The sequence below is a fragment of the Narcine bancroftii genome, chromosome 9 (assembly GCF_036971445.1).
Source record: "Narcine bancroftii isolate sNarBan1 chromosome 9, sNarBan1.hap1, whole genome shotgun sequence".
Lineage (NCBI taxonomy): Eukaryota > Metazoa > Chordata > Chondrichthyes > Torpediniformes > Narcinidae > Narcine > Narcine bancroftii.
In genome coordinates, this window is record NC_091477.1 from 73,711,278 (window position 1) to 73,731,176 (window position 19,899).

General features: G+C 46.7%; 1 protein-coding gene across 10 annotated transcripts in view; it reads right to left on the reverse strand.

Moving 5' to 3' along the window:
* The window catches only part of LOC138742284 (ephrin type-B receptor 1), a 507,783-nt gene that overhangs the window by 51,520 nt on the left and 436,364 nt on the right, over positions 1-19,899 (reverse strand). For all 10 annotated transcript variants that reach the window (XM_069896471.1, XM_069896465.1, XM_069896467.1 and 7 more), the window contains 3 exons: positions 12,999-13,121; positions 12,553-12,800; positions 7,103-7,318 (listed from right to left, as the gene is read on the reverse strand). In XM_069896471.1, coding sequence (XP_069752572.1) covers positions 7,103-7,318; positions 12,553-12,800; positions 12,999-13,121 — 587 coding nt within the window. The remainder of the gene's footprint in view (positions 1-7,102; positions 7,319-12,552; positions 12,801-12,998; positions 13,122-19,899) is intronic.

Genomic DNA, 19,899 nt, shown 5'->3' on the forward strand with positions numbered 1-19,899 from the left:
GGAAGGTGCCAAGGAGGCGAATGGTGGGAAGGGATGAGTGAATGAGGGGTTATGGAAGGAGTGGTCCCGAAAGAAGGCAGAGAGAGGAAGATGCGTCTGGGTGGTGGGATCATGTTGCAGTTGATGGTAATGAAAAGGTGTTGTGGGTCGAACACAGGAATCTGAAGTATTCTCCACTTTCCTGCATCATTGCAGCTCCTAGGAGTCCGTACAATCTATCTCTGAGCCATCCCAGGGCAAAGGAGTCCAAGCCACCTCACTCATTCGCCCTCTCCAATCAGCTGGGCACAATGCCTGCAAAGCTTCAGCAAAGGACACTGCAGACACCTACCTCAGCTCCTCCAACTGCAGTTGCAACCCCTCCCACCAAGAACGACCAAAAAAAAAGCATCTTTTCAGATTCTCCTTTGAACGGTGAGCCATTCTGCTTTGGAAATGTATTGGCAGTTCCTTGTGGTAGCCGGGTTGAAATTCTGGCACTTCCTAACCCAAAATCGCTTTGCAAGAAGGACGGCAGAGCAGCAACTCAAGGTTGGATCGGACTTGGCCAGGCCATCAATTCTCGCGTGTTACAAGAGTATTTCAATAAACTGCAGAGCGGGCAAGGCGCAGGCAATGAGTGAGCAGCTCTTCGATCTATTCCCCTTCAACTACTCCTGAGAAACTTGAAAGTGACAAGTTAGTGACTATGAACTGCACACAGCAACGATGTGGACAAAGAGACAGAAATCAAAATGACTCAAAGAGCATGGTGCTGACAGATAAATATTGCACCACAATTAATCATCATTTCCAAGGTTACAGTGATCGACACTGACAAATTAAAAGTGTTAAAGTCTGCTCTTTGATCCAAGTTTCTTCACCATGTCAATGCATCCGCTCATTTACTTTTAGTGACAGACCATCCTTATAAAGAAATAACAGATCATCTCTTTAAAATGTTCTCCCACATTTGGCATTTCCATTTCCCTGAGAATCCAGCCTGAGCTACAAGAAAGAGCATGGACAAAATCTACAAAGACATCACACTTGTGCCTTTGCAACCCTCCAACACTGGAAATGCAGATGTGGAACTGGAGAGGATCAGCCAAACATAAACCAATCGCTGGAAAGAGAACGCTGAAGACCAGTGCAAATCACGAGAGGACCACAAAAGCTGCGGACACTGGAATCTTGGGCAGGTAAAGAATTTCTGGACAAAGTGCAAAGGTCAGACAGCATCTGTGAGGAGAACACTGACCGATTATTTCTACCCGTGGACACTGTCTGGCCAATCAAGAAATAATCATTTTTTTGGAAAGGTGATGATTACACAAAGGCAGGGAGGAACAGATTGAATTAAATTTGTTGAGGAGGTTAGTGCAGTTTATTCACTTGGTCGATTAACTGGAAAATCTAAAACTTGTGGGTTGCAAGTGAACGCAGTGAGTTTAATGCAAAGATGATCAAACTTGCCGCAGATCAGAGTTCAGCCAATAGGCCCTTTCAAAATGCCGTGTAAAGTGGGGTCCAACCCGGTCAACCCCGTCGGAATCCAACCCGGTCCCTGATCTACCTTCAGAGGAACCCAGTTAAATTTACCTAGGTCCTGTCCACAGGTGATCTGAACAGGAAAATGGCCGACTTGCTTATTCCAGTGACGTCAGCGCTTGCATGTGTGAGTCACCGGGCAGCCAGCACCTGAATATCCAGCAGTACTTCCGGTGAGTGTGTGATGCATCATCATAGGGGCGGGAGGGGGGGGGGGGGGGGCAGAATCCCCTTTAACTTGCCGGGTTGGTGATGTAATGGATAGGACCTGCCCCCCCCCCCCCCCCACCCCGTGATTTGAAAGGTGCTTCCACCACCTTTGTCCCAGTAATCGCACCCGGGTTCCAGGAGGGCTACAGGGTGCAGTTTAAAAGGAGCTACTGACTGTGTGGGTGTATTGGTTACCACACCACCCCCCCCACCCCCCCCAAGACGTGCTTGCTGGTTGGTTATTTGGCTGTTGCAGATTGCCCCTTGTGCATAGATATGACAGAATGGGGGAGGGGAAAGAGGATAAGAATGTAGGGAGAATAAATGGATCACTGATAGTTATCAAGGAGTCAGTGGTCTGAAGGGATTGCTACTGTATGGGCTGCAAGACTCTGAAAATTGGTTCAGTACAGGAGGCAAAGGCGAATGATGGAAGGAAATGTGAGATTGAAAGGCCCCGAGATTGGCAGTCATCACTGGACAGTCCCTTACCTTTTGTGATGTGTGGACAATTTAGACAGATTCAACGACCACAATTAAGAATTCTACAGATGATATTAAAACTGGCAGTGTGGTTAACAAGGAATAACATTGCAAGTAGATATCAAATGGGGACAAAAAAAAATTGGGAATTAGTGTTTCACCCAAATGTGAAGTGACGGAGGAGACAAACGACCCAGGAGACCATACAATCAGCTGTGGGATAGAGAGGCCTTGGAATGCAGGTCTGTGGATGGCAGGGCAGCCCACAAGGGGGTTAAGAGGGCATGGGGAAACTTTCTGTTTTCAGCAAGGCACAACACTGGGAGGCACGGTTAGAACAGTGCGATGCTATTACAACACCACCAACCCGGGATCGAATCGTCTGTAAGGAGTTTGTATGCTCTCCTCGTGACCTGTGTGGGTTTCCTCCGTGTGCTTCAGTTTCTTCCCACCCTCCAGAACGTACGAGGTTAGTATGTAAATTGATCACATGGGTCTATTTGGGCAGGGTACTTTTAGTGTGCCGAATAGCTGAATTAAAATAAGAAGAACCTTAAAAAATATTAAGACACAAGTTAGGGCTTACAGTGCCGCAAAACGTCTGGTCAGCACACAAAAGAACAATGTGAGAGTAATGGAGAAGGCACAGAGGGGATTAATAAAGGGGTATCCAGGTTTGGAAAGTGATACTTCTGAGGAGAGTATGTGTTTGATTACAGAGGAGGCTGAGGGGAGATTTGATGCAGCTGTATAAAATTGGGAGGGATCCAATTAGAATGAACTGCAGGGACTAACTTCCTTACAGAGCGAGCAATGTGGGTAGATTCAGAGATATGGGAAATTGTGTCTTTCATTGCACTTAAAGTGCAATGAAAGTCCCAATTTTTTGCTGCACGTTTATGCCTCTAAGTGCTTGGTAGAAGAATTACAGGATGAAACTTTTATTTCCCATAGAAGAGGCTGGATAAGCTGGAGGATTTCTCCCAGGGGTATAGGACACTGAGAGGAGACCTTGAGGAGGTTGGTAAAATCGTGAGAGGCAGAGGAATCTCAAACGAGAGGGGATTGGGCAAAAAATGATAGGAGAAAGATTTAAAGGGGACCTGAGGTGCACCTTCTTCACACAGAGGGTGGCGGAACAAGCTGGCAGAGGAAGCTGCAATGTTTAAAAGATGATTAGACAGATACATGAGAGGAAAGGTTCAGAGGAATATGACGTGAATGCAAGCAAATATCTTGGTTGCCATGAACATTTAGTTTCGAGATACAGTGTGGTAACAGGCCCTTCTGGTCCACGAGCCTGCACCACCCAAATACACCCGTGTGTCCAATTAACTTGCCAACCCGTACATCTTTGGAACATGGGTGGAAACAGGAGCACTCAGAGGAAACCCTCGTAGGCAATGGGGTGACCGTACAAACTCATCACAGACAGCGGTGGTTTCGAACCCGGGCTGCTGGTGTTGAGATAGCATTGTGCTAACTGGTACACTAATCAGGCTGAGGGGTCTGTTTCTACGCTGAGGAATGATAACTCTGTGACTCTTTGCCTGAACGGGAGGTGAAGGGAGACTTCTTTAATGCTTTTAAATAGAATTGACAGATTGCAGGATTAAGAACCAACAACTGGCCGCTGGGAATTGGTGATACAGATCATCCTTTGCCCAGCATGGTCAAGGTGGGCTGAATGGCCTCCTTTGGCCCATGTTTCCATGATTCAGTGATGCTATCATTTTGCAAGGAACACCCTGGATCCCAGAACCTATCGTTACCAGTGTGAAATGCACACCAAATAAAAGCCTCCAGGCAGCCTTCTGTTGCTCTGTCTTGGGAGTAATTGCTTTTCCATTTCAGTAATTAATTGTTAAGCGTGGTCAAGTGTCAGCTTCTTCTGCTCCAAATAATGAAAGAGAGGGGAAGCAGCAGAATGGCTGTGGTGTTCTCTCGCTATGACAGCAACACCTGCATCACTGTCACCCACTGACACTGGTATGTATAAACTGCATGAAGCAAGCCTTTCATATTATGCAGGGACTGCCACTGACTCGCTCGGCTGCTTGCTGTCTTTGCTTCATATTAGATAGAGGCATTTGGTTTGCATTGAACTACAACCTGTCAAATACAAATAGCACAATAATGCTGACACTGAATGTGTATTTGTGTGTGTGTGAGAGTGTGTGCGTGTGAGAAAGTGTGTGAGTGTGAGAGTGTGTGTATGTGTGAGAGTTTGATAGGGTGTGTGTGCGCATGCACAAGCATGTGAGGAGTGTGTGGGTGCAAATGTGTGAGAGAGTGTGTGCATGAGTGTGTGTGTGTGTGAGTTTGAGAGAGAGAGAGAGAGAGTGTGTATGAGTGTGTGTGTGTGTGTGTGTGTGTGTGTGTGTGTGTGTTTTCCTTCCAAAGATCAATAGATTGATTGTCTGTTTTCATGTGCAGGGCCTGTGTTGAAAACTTGTGCTGGTGTGTTTTGCTGTATATTTTGGAAGCATTCAGAAAGTTGTAAATTCTCAGCTTGAGAACTGTGGAGTCTCGGCCGCTGAGGATACTCAAAGCGGAGTTATTTTCAACAGCACGGAAACAGCTCAACCTGCCCATGCTGACAGCCCAGTCCCATTTGCCTGCACTCAGCCCATATCCTTTTGAACCTTGGCATTTCATTATATGGCTGAACGTTTGTTCACCCTTTGCATGACAGCTGAATCCATTTGATCCCCCTCACTGGGGAATACCAAAGGAGGTTTGCAAGTCAGCTGCTGAGGGTGCAAATCTAAGTGCCACACAGCTGGTCTCACCTCTGGACAGACTGACTCCCTGAGAAATGTGCTGAGAGAAGCCAGGAGGTTTTTTTTTGGATATTAGGGGGTCTGAGGTGAGGAGAAAGTGAAGCTGAGATAAACAGATCAGCCCTGACCTTACTGAATGCCCGAGCCTATTCCTGCTTCCACATCACTGTGATTAGAAACACAATTTAGCTGCCAAACTGATAACAAGATTAAAGCATTAAAATGTGCTACATTTTTTACTAAATTCCACAAGAGGAGGTGGGGATACAATTCCATATAGCGACATTTTTGTCATGGAAAAGTCTTTCTCTCTCATGGTCCCTTACCCCAGCTTGTCTTATTGTCTGAAAATGGTAATCTAAGTGAGTGCAAATCCTGTTTCTCTTGATTTCTCTCACACATTCTGGTTCAGAGATCAATAAATCAAGTTCGCACCTTTGAGAGCAGAGAGCCGTGAGGAAAAGACACTATGTGCATTCCCATTTGATGGGAGACATGACTTGGCACCGCAAACATCTCAGCTACCAAGATGGACACCTGCCTCCCACATCCTGAAGATGCAGTTGGTGAAAAGATGGTGGGATTTGATTTCAGAACCAAGTTACAATGGGGGATGGACAGGCATAAGCAGGTGAGCACATTACAGGATTGCAGGGAGGTGCAAATATGGGATTGAACACAGCCGACCCTTTCAGAGATCAACACTGAGGACAGACAGGAGACTGCAGATGATGGAGTCTGAAGCTAAGCACAATCTGCTGAAGGAATCCAGAGGGTTGAGCATCATCAGTGGGAGATAAAGAATGGGGAACATTTTGAGGCTCTCTACCACGTCTTTCCATCCTCAATAAATGGCTTCAGCTCCAAACTTGGTTCATTCCGTGGTCCGGAGATAAATATTGGCTAGGCTTACCAAGGAATCAACAGTAGAGAGGAGGGAACAAAGAATCCAAACCTTCGTTGCTTCATTTTGCACTGTGGACACACCCTCCTCCATGTTCACACCCCCCCTCCACGCACACACCCTCCTTCACGTACACACCCCCCTCCACGCACACACCCTCCTCCATGTACACGCCCTCTGCCACGGACACGCCCTCCACCTTGAACACACCCTACTCCAAGGAGCCGCCCTCTACCATGTCCACACCCTCCTCCACGGACCCGCCCTCTACCATGTACACACTCCTCTTCATGTACACACCCTTTGTCATGTACACACTCTCCACCATGTTCACACCTTCCTCCACATACACACCGTCCTCCACAGGCCCATCCTCCATCATGGACACGCCATCCTCCACAGACATGCCCTCCTCCATGTGCACACCCTCCCCCACATTCACACTCTCCCTTACGTACACACAGAGGCCTTTCAGGTGGAGGGCCACATTGCTTCTGTGGAATTGAAACCACTATCCACCTATTCCTCCTCCTCCAATCGTGATAGCATCCCCTCCCACCCTATCACACACCCTCCTGCCCTCTCACCCCTCCCACTCGCAACCCAATCCATATACCCTCCCACAACCCTTCTCTCCCATCTCTCCTTACCCCTACACTCCCACCCCTTCTACTCGCTCTCCCACACCCCTCCTTCCCATTCCCTTTCTGATCGACACAATATCATCTGTTTGACATTGCTTCCCTCCCCCAATCATGATATAGTCCCCTCCCACATCACCCATCCTCCCACACCCTCACCCCTCCCTTGCAAACCCACGCCCAAACACCATCTCATATCCTTTCCTACAACCTCTCATCCCTCGCTGACACATCACCTCACCTCTCCCACTCACATCCATTTCCATATACTCTCCCACTTCCCCTTCCTCCCACACCACCCTCTCCTGCTGCACCCCCACCCAACCAACCTTTCACACCACCTCCCACGTCCTACCCAACCCTTCACACCCAATCACCCCACAACACCTCTCTCATGTTACACTGATTCCACCCCCCCGCCCACCACCACCCTCTCCCACTGCCCAAATGTTACTTTGTGTCTCCTTCCCAGCCAGCACTCTTACAGCCCAGCACGATTACTCCCATGCCCCCGCCATGCCAGGCCCTGTCCTGGTCAGGATGTGACTCACCAGCGAGCTGGTATAGGTGGGGTCAGAGGTGTCATCCTGGAGGTAACGGGAGAGGCCAAAGTCAGACACCTTGCACACCAGGTTGCTGTTGACTAGGATGTTGCGCGCTGCCAGGTCACGGTGCACATAATTCATCTCCGATAGGTACTTCATCCCTGCTGCGATGCCACGCATCATCCCCACCAGCTGGATCACCGTGAACTGCCCGTCGTTTTGCTGCAGGAAACGATAAGAGAGGTTGGTCCAGGTTCATCTCTAACACAAGAGAGGGGTGTTCATGACAGAGTGGGACGGGGGTGGGACGGGGTGGGGGGAGGTGAAGGGGGAAGTAGACATGGCCTACCGGTCACCTCAGCGCACCTGACCTGACCACCAAGACCTGGCATGTACGTCCCACTCCAGTCTCAAACCCACCCCACCCCACCCTGAACCCCCAACACACAAACTCACCCAAGCTCACAGTCCAAGCCCAAAACACAAAGCCAACCCCTAACGCACAAACTGAACCCAGCACACAAAGCCAAGCTTAATTTACAAACCAAAGCCCAAGATAGAAACCTAAACTCCAACACACAAGCTCAAACTCTAACACACCTCAACACACAAACCCACCCCTACCTCGAACCCTATGTGTATATCCCACCCCAACAATAATCAAACCCCACCCTAACTCCAACACCTGAGCCCCTCATATGTTCAATACGACCCTCAAGCACTATCCTAACTTTGAATCGCAATACGGATCCAACAACGTCCCATTCCAACACTCATGCCCCACACAAACTCCACAACACCAACATCCCGCACAATCCCCAACACTCACTCCCCAATCAGACCCCAACACCTTCTCTCCATTTCAATTCCAACATCCAAAATCCAGCAATCAAACTCCACAACTCCTGAAACCAAAGACCTTCACCCAATAACGGCCACCCTAACATCCACTCCCAGTAATGATGTTGTGAGCAAGCTTAATTCCCAGTGTAACCATACAATGGCATAATTAGGGTTGCGTAGTGGTCAGCGCAAGGCAATTACAGTGCTAACAACCTGAAAGAAATTTGTCTATAAGGAGTTTGTACATTCTCCCCATGGCCTGCGTGAGATTTCCCTGGGTGCTCCAGGGTTGGTAGGTTAATTGGGCAGCATGGATTTCAATGGCCAAAATTGGCTTCTATTGTGTTGTAAATAAGTTTAAATTTATAGTTTAGTTTCTCAGCTGGATAAAGGAACAGCAAATTAAGCAACTCGATTTGCTCTGTTGCAGGAAAGAGTCAGAGAATGTGTAAGGAGAATCTGACCTACAGTGGTGTGAGATGTGTACAAAATTATAATCACTTAAATGCACAAGTCCTGATGGATATTTTGGATTTCAGAGTGGGCGATATGCAGAGCAGGTGGCCCAGTTGAAAGAGGATGTGATTGACAGGTTGTATTAGCAATATCAATGAAGGTCTGGAAGATCTCAACCAAGGCAACATCAAAACCAGGGTCAATGCTTTGTTATGCAGCTCCACAAAGACTTTGCAGCTCACCACCAGAAGAGCTTGAGAAGTCAGTAACACAGCAACATGAAATATCTAAGGACGAATAATTGAGTAACAGTAGTAATTGAATTGTAATTTTTTTATTGCAGCCCTGTGCCCTGTAACTGTGCTCTTGCCCTACCTCACAGCTCCAGTGACCCAGGTTCGATCCTGACCTCAGGTACTGTCTTCTACAGTGAGTTTGCACGGTCTGCCTGTGATCAGTGTGACATTTTCCTCTTACAAAGAGGCTGTTGGGTTAATTGGCCAGAGTACATTGCCCCTTGTGTGTAGTGAGGTGTGTGTGTGTGTGTGTGTGTGTGTGTGTGTGTGAGGGAGGGAGAGAGAGAGACATAGGAGGGAAGGGGGAAAGGAGCAGAGGGTAGGAGAGGCAGGGGCAGGAGAAGGAAGGGAGGGAGTTTAGAGAGGAGAGATTGAGGTAGGAGAGGGAGGATGGGAAAGGGAGAAGGAGGGCAGGAGAGGATAGAAATGAGAGAGGGGAGGAAGAGATTGTGTGTATGTGAGAGAGATAGGGGCGAGAGAGAGAGAGAGAGAGGATGGAGGAGGAAAGCAGAGGAGGGGTAGGGCCAGGAGGAGGAGGGAGCAGAGGGAGATTGAAGATCAGGAGAGGGGAGGGAGAGGAGAGATTGAGGGGGAGAGGGAGTGATTTTGTGTGTGTGTGTGTGTGTGTGTGTGCGCGCGCGCGCACGTGTGCACTTATGTGCATTGGAATTTAATGGGCATGTGGAGAAAAATCACAAGATTAATGTAAATGGTGCTTATGGTCAGGGTGGACTCAACAGGCCTATTGCTGTCCTATCTAACACAACAATTTTGGATATTTCAAAGGGGAGTCACAAGAAAGCAATTAGCAGAGACAGGCTCTGACACTCAAGCCCTAGAAGGAAAAGGTGCTGCAGATAACATTCCACAGTGCAGACTGGGATAGTCCCTGGAAGGCTTCAAGTCCATGTGAATTAATGTTGGAGAGGACCCCAGCTCCTTACCAATGCACATTTGAAATAATCCCTCATTGAATTGCATGAAAATACTTCCATCCAAACACTGGCTTCAAGCTGTCAGAAAACATAGCTTGAATTTCAAATGACTTGTTAGCTCACTGGGTACAAGTCACTGACTGTGTCACAGTCGTAAAACAAAATTCAGGTTGAAGGAGCCCCTTCCAGAATTAAAACCCACATCCTTGATGTGAATTCAGCAGTGCATGTTTTTATTTATTCCCGAGTTGTTTTCCTTGTTGATTTAGGAACAGGAAAGGCCATTCTGCTCCTCAAGCTGGATTGCTTTTTAACGTGATCATGGCTGATTTGATTATAACCTCGATGGTGCCAGTAACCTTGCAGCTATTTGCCCATCGAGTCCCTATCTATTCTCTGCCAGAAAATTATTCAAAGGCTCTGCTTCCACTGACTTTTGATGAAGAGAAATCGATTTCTCACGATCCTCAGAGTGAGAGAGAAACAAAAAAAATCACCTCATCCCTGACTTAAATGGATGATCATTTATTTTTAAGCAGTGAGTGACCCCCCCCCCACCCCCCAGTTCTAGATTCTCCCAGAATCAAAACATCCTCTTCATACCCAGCATGTCAATGGACCTCATTGATTTAGCAGCAGCAAGGAATTTTGTCTGAAACCCTTCACGTTTTGAAATATTCTTGAACGTCTTTCTGGATCACAGCCTGGAGTTTAGTGGGTCAGCTGTAACTTGGTGCAGAGCCTTGTGTGCAATGAAAGCAATGGTTTGAGCAGCGCTGCTGAGTATCAGGACAAAGCGATAATGGATTGGAAACTGGGTCACTGATTATAGTTCAGCCTGCTCTCTTCACTTGACCACCACCCCCCTCCCCCAACAGAAGACCATGAATATTAAAACTTTTTTTGTCCCTGAGTGGAACACTTGTGTCCTGAAGGACTGACCGTGAGGCTCAGCTAACGCTGCCAGGTCTGGCCTCCAGGAGCAGATCTATTATTTCTGTCATCATTCCCTCATTTTGATTTGGAAGCAGCAGTCACAAGCTGCCTGACAACATGAAGCTTGTTTTGTTCCAGTGATGGTCGGGGTGGGGTGGGGGCTGAGGAGGGTCTGGTTGGGAGTAGGGAGGTCAAGAGAAGATAGTCCACAAACAGGTCTGGGGGTGAAGATAGAGAGGACAAAGGGGGTGGCAGAGATCTGGTAGAAGATGAGGGAAAGGGCAGAGGAATGGTCTCAAATGACTGGAGGATGGCAAATGTAGTTACCTCGTCCAAGAAAGATTGTGGCGACAATTGGTGGATTGTAGACTGGTGAATTTTACGTCAGAGGAGGGCAAATTATTGGAGAGCATTCTTAGGTACAGTATTCATGAGTATTTTGAAAAGCCTCGCCATATTGGGGATCATCTGCATGACTCTGTGAGGGGCCTAATTGAGTTTTACAAGGAAATGACAAAACAATTGATGGAAGATAAGGTGGTGGATGTGGCCTATAGGGATTTTAGTAAGGTTCCCCGTGGTAGACTTATCCAGAAAGTCATGAGGCATCAGATACATGGAAACTTTGGCTGCATGGATTCGCAATTGGCTTGTCTGCCATAGGTCATAGCAGATAGAGGCTGGTGATTGGTGGCATTCCACAGGGATCTGTTCTGGGATCCCTGATCTTCGTGATTTTGAAAATAACGGGTGAAGAAGTGGAGGGATGGGTTACAGATGATACAAAGGTTGGAGGCGTTGTGGATGTCGTAGTTTGCAACAGACAGGATGCAGAGCTGGGTAGATGGTTCAATCCAGATAAATCTGAAGTGATGCACTTTGGATGGTTGAAATTGAAGGGAGAGTTATGCACTCCTAATGATATTGAATTCACGCCCTTAACTCTCACGCATGCGCCCACCAAACTCCATGCATGTACCAACCGAAGACTCGCACGTGCACACAGGAATCAAGATGGCCGTGCCCAGCCTATGGACCTCGAGACACCGACTCACAAGGTAAGTGCGCACATTTTGGCTCTTACATGCCCTGAATCCCTGTTATAGTTTGTCAAATACAACAAAATCCGTGTAAACTTTATACTTTATCTTATATTTTTGAAAAAATTCGGTCATATGTGCGGATGGATACAATTCAGGGGAATACCTATATAAAATTAGGAGGGGCTTCGATATGGTGGACGGCCAGCACCATTTCAGCAGGGTGACAGTAGCAAATAGAAGAGGACTTCTGTTTAAGGTGAGTGGAGGAAAGTTTTGGGAAGGTGTCAGAGGTAAGATTTTTTTAAACACAGTGTGATGGGTGCCAGGTATTCATTGGTGGGGGGGGGGGGGGAAGGCCAGAACAATAAGGTCATTTGAAAGAGACAGGCACATGGAAGTAAAAGAAAATGGAGGGTTATGGGTGTAAGATAGGGAAGGACTAGATCAGTGGTTTTCAAACTGCCCACATAAACCAGCATTCCCCCTTAAGAAATCCCTGTGCCATCAGTGCTCTGTGATGGGTAAGGGATTGCTTAAGGTGGTGTGTGAGTGAGAAGGTTGAGAACCACTGCTCTAGACCCAATTGTTACTGAAATATTTTGCTTGAGAAAAATGGTAATTGGCTCATTTTCTTTGGAGTTCTGAAACCGTGCACATAACGATTAAAACAGTAGTTTTCAAACCTTTTCTTTCCACCCACATACCACCATAATTAATCAATGGCTTAGGGATTGTTTAAGGTGGAATGTGAGTTTGGGGGGGGAGGTGGGGGTGGGAGTTTGAAAACCACTGGACTAGATTGTTGTGGAGCAGGTTTATATGGGGCAGCATAACATTGTGGTCTGAAGGGCCTGTACCATGCTGTTCTACATTCTATGTATGAACATAGATGAGCTTTGAATCACTTGACCTACATAGCCAGGTGAAAAAACTGCTTGAGTACTTACCCTCAAGAATGAATCCAGTGCTCCATTCTCCATAAACTCTGTGATGATCATCACTGGTCGACTTTTGGTGACCACTCCTTCCAAGCGGATGATGTTGGGATGGTCAAACTGACCCATGATACTGGCCTCACTGAGAAAATCCCTCCGTTGTTTCTCAGAGTAGGCAGCCTTCAGTGTCTTGATCGCTGCGTAAATTTCCCGCTTGGCTGATAGCTTGAGGCGGCCCTTGTACACTTCCCCAAACTCTCCTGGGTTTGGGGAATGAGTGAATGTTGTTGCCCGAGAACAAGGTTAAGCAAACAGAAGAGAAATCAGGAAGTCAATTAAAAAGACAACAAAAAAAACACATCCTGCAATTACAACAACATGACAAACCGGTCAAAAGATATCCCACAAATGAGAAGAAAAGTCAATGTACACAACATCTCAAACTCAACAAGATGTACCTGCTCCAATTACTTCCTCAATTTTCACACACGAGACATCAATCTCCTTGGCAAATTCCCGGACGGCCTCATTTGGATCTTCGTAAGTAAATGGATCAATGTAGATCTTCATCCCTGGGGAACCTAGGGAGAGCAGGCAGCAGGTATCAATCAAATCACCTGTCACCAGGGCAGTTTGCAAAGCGTCCAAGTGCTGGGGCTTGTCCTGAATATAAAACAGGTTCTTTGGTGGGGGAAAGAAAATGGCAAGTTGATTTTTATGCAGCAATAGATTTGCTGTAAAGGGATGGCGTTCACTTCTCCCCTGGTTGAGGAAATCTGCAGGTTTGCAAGACTCCTTTTGATTTTGACGCACAAATATATTCTCCCCACAATAAGTGCAGGCTGGAATTATTCAGTGACTTTGCCATTATGACAGGGGAGGTAATCAGTGGTAAGGTGGTGGATTTGGTCGTGAGGAGAATTTCAGATGAATCGATCAGGTTTTCAGCCCTACTTTCTCTCTTCCATCACTTTGACCATATATTCCCGCCTCATTATAAAACTGTCAGGATCTAATGATAGGTCGAGAATCTGGCTTGAATCCTAATGTACAGTTCTTGAAATATTCATTGCAACCATTGTATGCCCTCCTTAAAGGCAAATGGGGCCAATTTGGCCAGGATGGGTAAGTTGGATGAAGGGCCTGATACCGTGCTGCATAACTCTGTGACAGGTAGGGAGCATCATGGCATCGAGGGGCAGCACAGTGAGCAACATGGCTAATGCAACACTATAACAGTGCCAGCGACCCAGGTTGGAATCCCCCACTGCCTTTAAGGTGCTTGTACGATCTCCCCGTGACCTGCGTGGATACCTTCCAGGTCCGGTTTCCACCCATGTTCCAAAAACACACGGGATAAGTCTGGCAATTAGGTGTCACTGGGCGGCATGGGTTTCAATGGCTGGAATCAGCTCTGACTGTACTGCCTTTTGGCAGTCACATTTATTTTCCCAGACCCACCACTTATGCCACCTGCTTCTTGGCGGAGTGCTTTATGTTACAAAGGGTATCATGGGTTTCTCGTTACACTGGGAGGCAAAGTGCCCTGTACAAAAGTCCTTGCAAGCTCTGGCCATCTCCCACCTATCCACCCCCAGCTCTTTGGCGAGCTTGTTACAAATTTTCAAGTCACCTACATGTAAAAGATATTACAGCTGCAGATTCACACAGCAAAAAAAAACAGGCCCGTTCGCCTGTGCTCCTCTCCCTTTCTTCCTCCTCTTATCTCCCTGCGCCTCCCCCCACCAACTTCCCCAGCTTTTTAATTGAGACGACTGCCTCTTTTTCCAGATTCCTGATGGCCCAAAGCCTCAACTGCCTTTTACTTCCTCTGGGTGCTGCATGACCTGCTGAGTTTACTGCAGCACTTTTGTGTCCAGTACAGAAACTGGCCCCATGGCCACGCTGAACAAGTTCCCATTGTTAAAGGGAACTAAAAGAGAGTCCCTTCAGAGAGATGAAATGGCCATGGGGTAACCTTATCCAGTCTAAGATCTGCGTTTAAACCTTGGCACTGGAAAATCAGACGCAAAGTGTGTCAAAGAATTTTCACATTGGAAGATAGATTTATATGCTGTCAATACTCCTATTACCATCTCCTCTGAGGTAAACGTCAGGAACCTCTGCGTACTAAACCAATTAATCAGCAGTTGGTCCATAAGCTCCCGTGCATAAGATTTCAGCACCCCTGGATGAAAACATTCTTCCTCAGATCCTCTCCTCTTAACCCTTTACCTCAAGATTGAGATATTTGTGCTGCTGGTCTGAACAAGTCTGCAGATGCTGGGGTCAAATGCCATGCTGGGCGACGTGCTGAGTTCCACCTACAGGCTCAAGGGATCGGGTCTCAAACCCCTTCAGGGCAATCTCTGTTAAATAAAATATTGGGTTAACAGGTTACCCTGCGCAATTACTTGGCCGATCGACATTTCCAGCAAGCACACGCGTTGGTTTGCGCAGGGGAGTTAGGGTGAGGGGAGCACTCCCAGTGCTCCAGCACGAGGCATGAATACTGATGCATCCAGGAATAAGCCCACTGTTCCACCAGTAACACTATCCTTCCCAGGCACTGTGAATCACGCCCGAGATGACGGCTGATCTAATATTGTGACTGCTTTACAGTAATAGGAGTATTGACAGCATATAAATCTATCTTCCAATGTGAAAATTCTTTGACACACTTTGGTCTGATTTTACAGTGCCAAGGCTTAAATGCAGATCTTTGGCTGGATAAGGTTACCCCTGGTATTTAGCTTGCTATAAAACAAGTCAAGAGACTTTAAGCATGGTTCAAATAATGGGTCAATCACAGTCTCTCTGCCTCTCCTGTTGAGAAGATTAAGCTCACTGATTACCTTGAACTCCTGCTCAGTAAAGATATCAATAAGTTTGAAAGCATGCAGAGAAGATTTACAAGGGTGTTGCTGGGACTTGAGGAGCAGAGGTACGGGGAAAAGTCAAACAGGTTGGCACTTAAACGCTACAAGATAATATTATGTGGTTATAGATAGGGTAAACGCAAGCTATTTACACTCAGGATGGGTGAGACAAGGAGAGGACATGGATTAAAGGTAAACTGTTTAATGAGGACATTGGGGGGGAACTTCATGCAGAGAGTGGCGAGCGAGTGGAACACACTGTCGACTGAAGTGGTGAATGAATGTAGGCTTGATTTTAACATTTATTTTTAAAAAAATGGATAGATACATGGATGGGAGGGGTATGGGGGGGGGGGGGCTATGGTGCGAGTGCAGTTCTGTTAGATGAGGCATAATAATAGTTTGGCACGGACCGGATGAGCTGAAGGGTCTTTTTTTATGCTGTAGTGTTTTATTATTCCAGCCAACCTTCCTTCTGCAGGAGTGGAGAGAACTTGCCAATCTTTTGCCTCTCCACTCCAAGCCACAATTTACTTATGAGATCTGTATATTATATATATACATATATATATATATAAATATATATACACACATAACACAGCATGTACCCTTGACCAGGGTCGGCACCAGAACGTATATAAGAGAGGGGCATTAGTGATTTTGAGGGGGACTGGTTTGGCAGGGCGGTGGGGGTGGGGAGGGGGGTGCTGGCAGGGACCTACCTGTCATTATTGCTATCTGCCCCTCTGATGTGGGACACAAGGACGCTCTTTTCATTTCGTCAAACTATTGACACTTGATGCACGTTAGCGGTGCAGCTAGGGGCAGGAGGAATGTCACTAGCGTGCATCTCAACCTAGATGCTACTGAAGCAGGAGGGACTGGAGTGGGTCGGTTGGCCAGGCATGGCCGCAACCGTATAGGGGGGGGCATAGCACTTCGTTTCAGGGGCAGTGCCCACGGATGGCTGGATCCTGAAAAATGCAATGTGCGCTCTGTATCTTGGGAGCTACCTCTCAGTGAAGGGAGGTATTGATGATGTAATTCACCATGATATTCGGTGTGTCACTCCAGTTTCTGGATGTTTGAAAATCCAGTGCAACACAGTCACTAGATCACTTTTTCTTTCTACTCACCATACTACTTTAAGTATTCCCTATGCCATAGACACTCTATGATAAGTCAGGGTGGGATGAGAGAAGAAAGGAAAAGTTTGAAAACCACTGTCCTAATCGTACCTAATTGACTCATTATGTGCACGGTTTCATAACTCCAAAGGAAATGGGCCAATGACAATTTTTCTCAAGCAAAATATTTCAGTAACAATTGGGTCTAGAGCAGTGATTCTCAATCTTTTCTCCCCACCCACATACCACCTTAAGCAACCCATTACTAATCACAGAACACCTATAACTTAAAGTGGTATGTGAGTGGAAAGGAAAAGGTTGAGAACTACTAGACTAGATAATTCATCTCTGAGTTCCACACCATTCTGTCTTGGAAATACATCGTCGCTGCTTTCAACTCCTGGATCAGCACTTGAGAACATCTTCATCAGAAAGACAGTGAAATGGCTCACCACTCACCCAGGATGGGGAAAAAACAACCACTGGCCATGCTAGCCACACCTATATTTCTGAAATTCCAATAACCTGACTTGGAGCAACCACATTGGTCCAAAAAATAATATACCAACAACTCTACTTTCTTGGAAGATGAAGGAAGTTCAGAATGTTCGCCCTGACCCATTTCTACGGATGCCCCATTGAAAGCAGACTTGCTGGATGCATCACCTCGTGCTACGTACGAGCTGGATTAATCGTGATCAGAAGAAGCAGCAGAAGGTGGTGAATGCAGCTCAGAACATAACGCAAACCACCCCCCCTTCCCCTCCCTGGCCTCTACTGCCTGGGAAAGGCAGCCATTACCCAGAAGGATCTATCATGCCCCTGATTACACTCTCTTTTCTTTCCTCCCACTGGGAAGAAGGCTCAGGAGAGTGAAAGCATGCACCAAAAGGCTAAAATATAGTGTCTTCCCCACAGCCACCAGACTACAGAATGAACCCACAACTGTGCTATCACACTGTCCTTGCTCAGTATCAAGTGGCCTTTCCTCCACTGAAACTCTGTAAATTATGCTCCTGTCTTTCAATATATAGTTGTATGTTCGAGATGACCTCTTTGACTGCTTGCAGAAGAACCCTTCTCACTCTACTAGCTACAACATGGCAAATACATTTAATGTAAAGAAGCAATCAATATGGCAGAAAAATATAATCTCTGTATTCCTTCCCCTATTTACATCAAATTTCATATCTCTCCCAATATCCAGAGATTCCCTTCCTCCCATAGCCCAGTGCTTCTCTCCCTCCCACAATCCAGTGCTGCTCTATCTCCCAAAATCCCAATGCTGACTTCTCTCCCGGTATCCCAGTGCTCCTCTCCCACCCATGATCCAGTGCTGCCCTCTCTCCCAATATCCCAGTGGTTTCCTTCCTCACATCTCCCAGTACTGCCCTTAGGTCCCTCCCTTCAGTTGGATTCCATTATGGTATCCCCTTCACCAGTTCATCTTGGTGAACAGTTGAATATCCTCTTCCGCTCATCTTATGCTGGGAATGCCTTGATGAAAACCACCAACTGCATCTGCCCACAATAAATATCATGGATCAATCACAGAAAGAAACGGCAGAGATCCCCAATCTCTGACCCGCACTCATTCCGTGGATCTTTGAAGCCCTGAGATACACAAGCTTGTGAAGTAATCTGAAAACCCTCTCTGCTGCAGTGTTCCATGGAATGGTCTTGAGAAACAGAATCAAAATGAACAAGCAAAGACCAGCAGATTTGGTTAATGACCAGCGCAATTAGAGCAAAGTGCTTGTGGTGCGCACTCGGCAAGAGGAGGTAAAGTGTGCTGCTACTGGTGGATACACTCACAAATCAACCCCTGTCTCCTTAATACAGCAATTTGAAGGGACTATATCACGTTATGTGTCTATATTAAGATTCGCCATATTTCAGAATTCCCTGACACTTTCATGTAAACTGAGATTACTCAGGAACATATTCAATCTGAGCTGTGACAGTGTTTATTTCGATATATTTTCAGACGAGTGTGATTAGCCAGCTGGCACCATCTGGGAGCTTAACAACTTCCCATTAACAGGATGCTGTGTATACATCAGTGCCACATAAGCTGTTAGGCACATTACCATTTACTGCTGGTGAGACATTCCTCCTAATTTACTCTGCACAAATGTGCCCTGGTCTATACGTGAATGAACCGTTGTTCAATTTTGCTGTTATTCCATGCCCACTGTTAGAAGCCTAGAACACTATGCACAGAAACAGGACCTTCGGCCCATTTAGTCTACGACAAACTATTATTCTGCCCAGAAACAATTAACCCTGAATCCGGACCATATCCCTCCACACCCCTCCCATCCATTCACCTGTCTAAACTTCTCCTAATTGTCAAAATCAAGCCCGCATTTACCACTTCAGCTCATTCCACACATTCACCACTCTCTGTGTGAAGAAGGTCAACCTAAGGTTCCCCTTAAACACTTCACCTTTCACCCTTAAGCCATGACCAATGTGGTGATACGACTACCAGCCTACTGCAGGGGGCGACCTCTGTTCTTGCAGGAAGACCACCAAAGGGCTGACTCCACCTGGCCGACTGTCAATCAGCTGACTCGGATATAAACCTGAGCTGAACCCTCCTGAGCCAATCACACAGGAGCCACCAAAGCATGAACTGGTTTTCAGACTTTTACTGGAATAAAGCCTGTTGTACAGTCTTTGAGTTTTGGGCTTGTTTGCTGCTACCTCAGCGCACCACAACCTCAAGTTCTTGTCTCACCCAACCTCAGTGGAAAAAGTCTGCTTGTATTTACTCCATCTATACCACTCATAATTTTGAATGCTTCTATCAAATCTCCACTCATGCTTCGACCCTCCAGGGAATAAAGCCTTCGCCTGTTTTACCTTCACTGGAACTCAGTTCCTCAAGTCTTGGCAACATCCTTATGAATCTTCTCTGCACTCTTTCAATCTTATTGATCAGTATGCAGACACCAACCATGCTTTTCCATCTGAGCAAGTCTCATTATCTTCCTCACCAAGTTCTGAAATTTAACTGTGATAATCTTCATTTGGTATTTCTGTCCTGGATCTACTGCAGTGAATAACAACCATAAATTGTCTGCACAAATTCCTCCTTGGGCTGTTACACTGAGAAGTCCGGGAGTGGGAAATGAAGGTGCTGCAGAGGAGAGGACGTCAGTGGTGGGGGAGGGTCAGTGAGTCCAGAAAGATCTCTGCCAGAGATTGGGGTTGTCTTGGTCTGTATTCAAGCCAATGCTTGAGGAGTGGAGAGCCGTGCTGGGCCTTCTGTCAGATCAGCCTAGAGGATATCAGATAGCGGTCAGGGCCATGGGTCAGATTGGGAGTGGGGGTAGTGGTGACTGGCC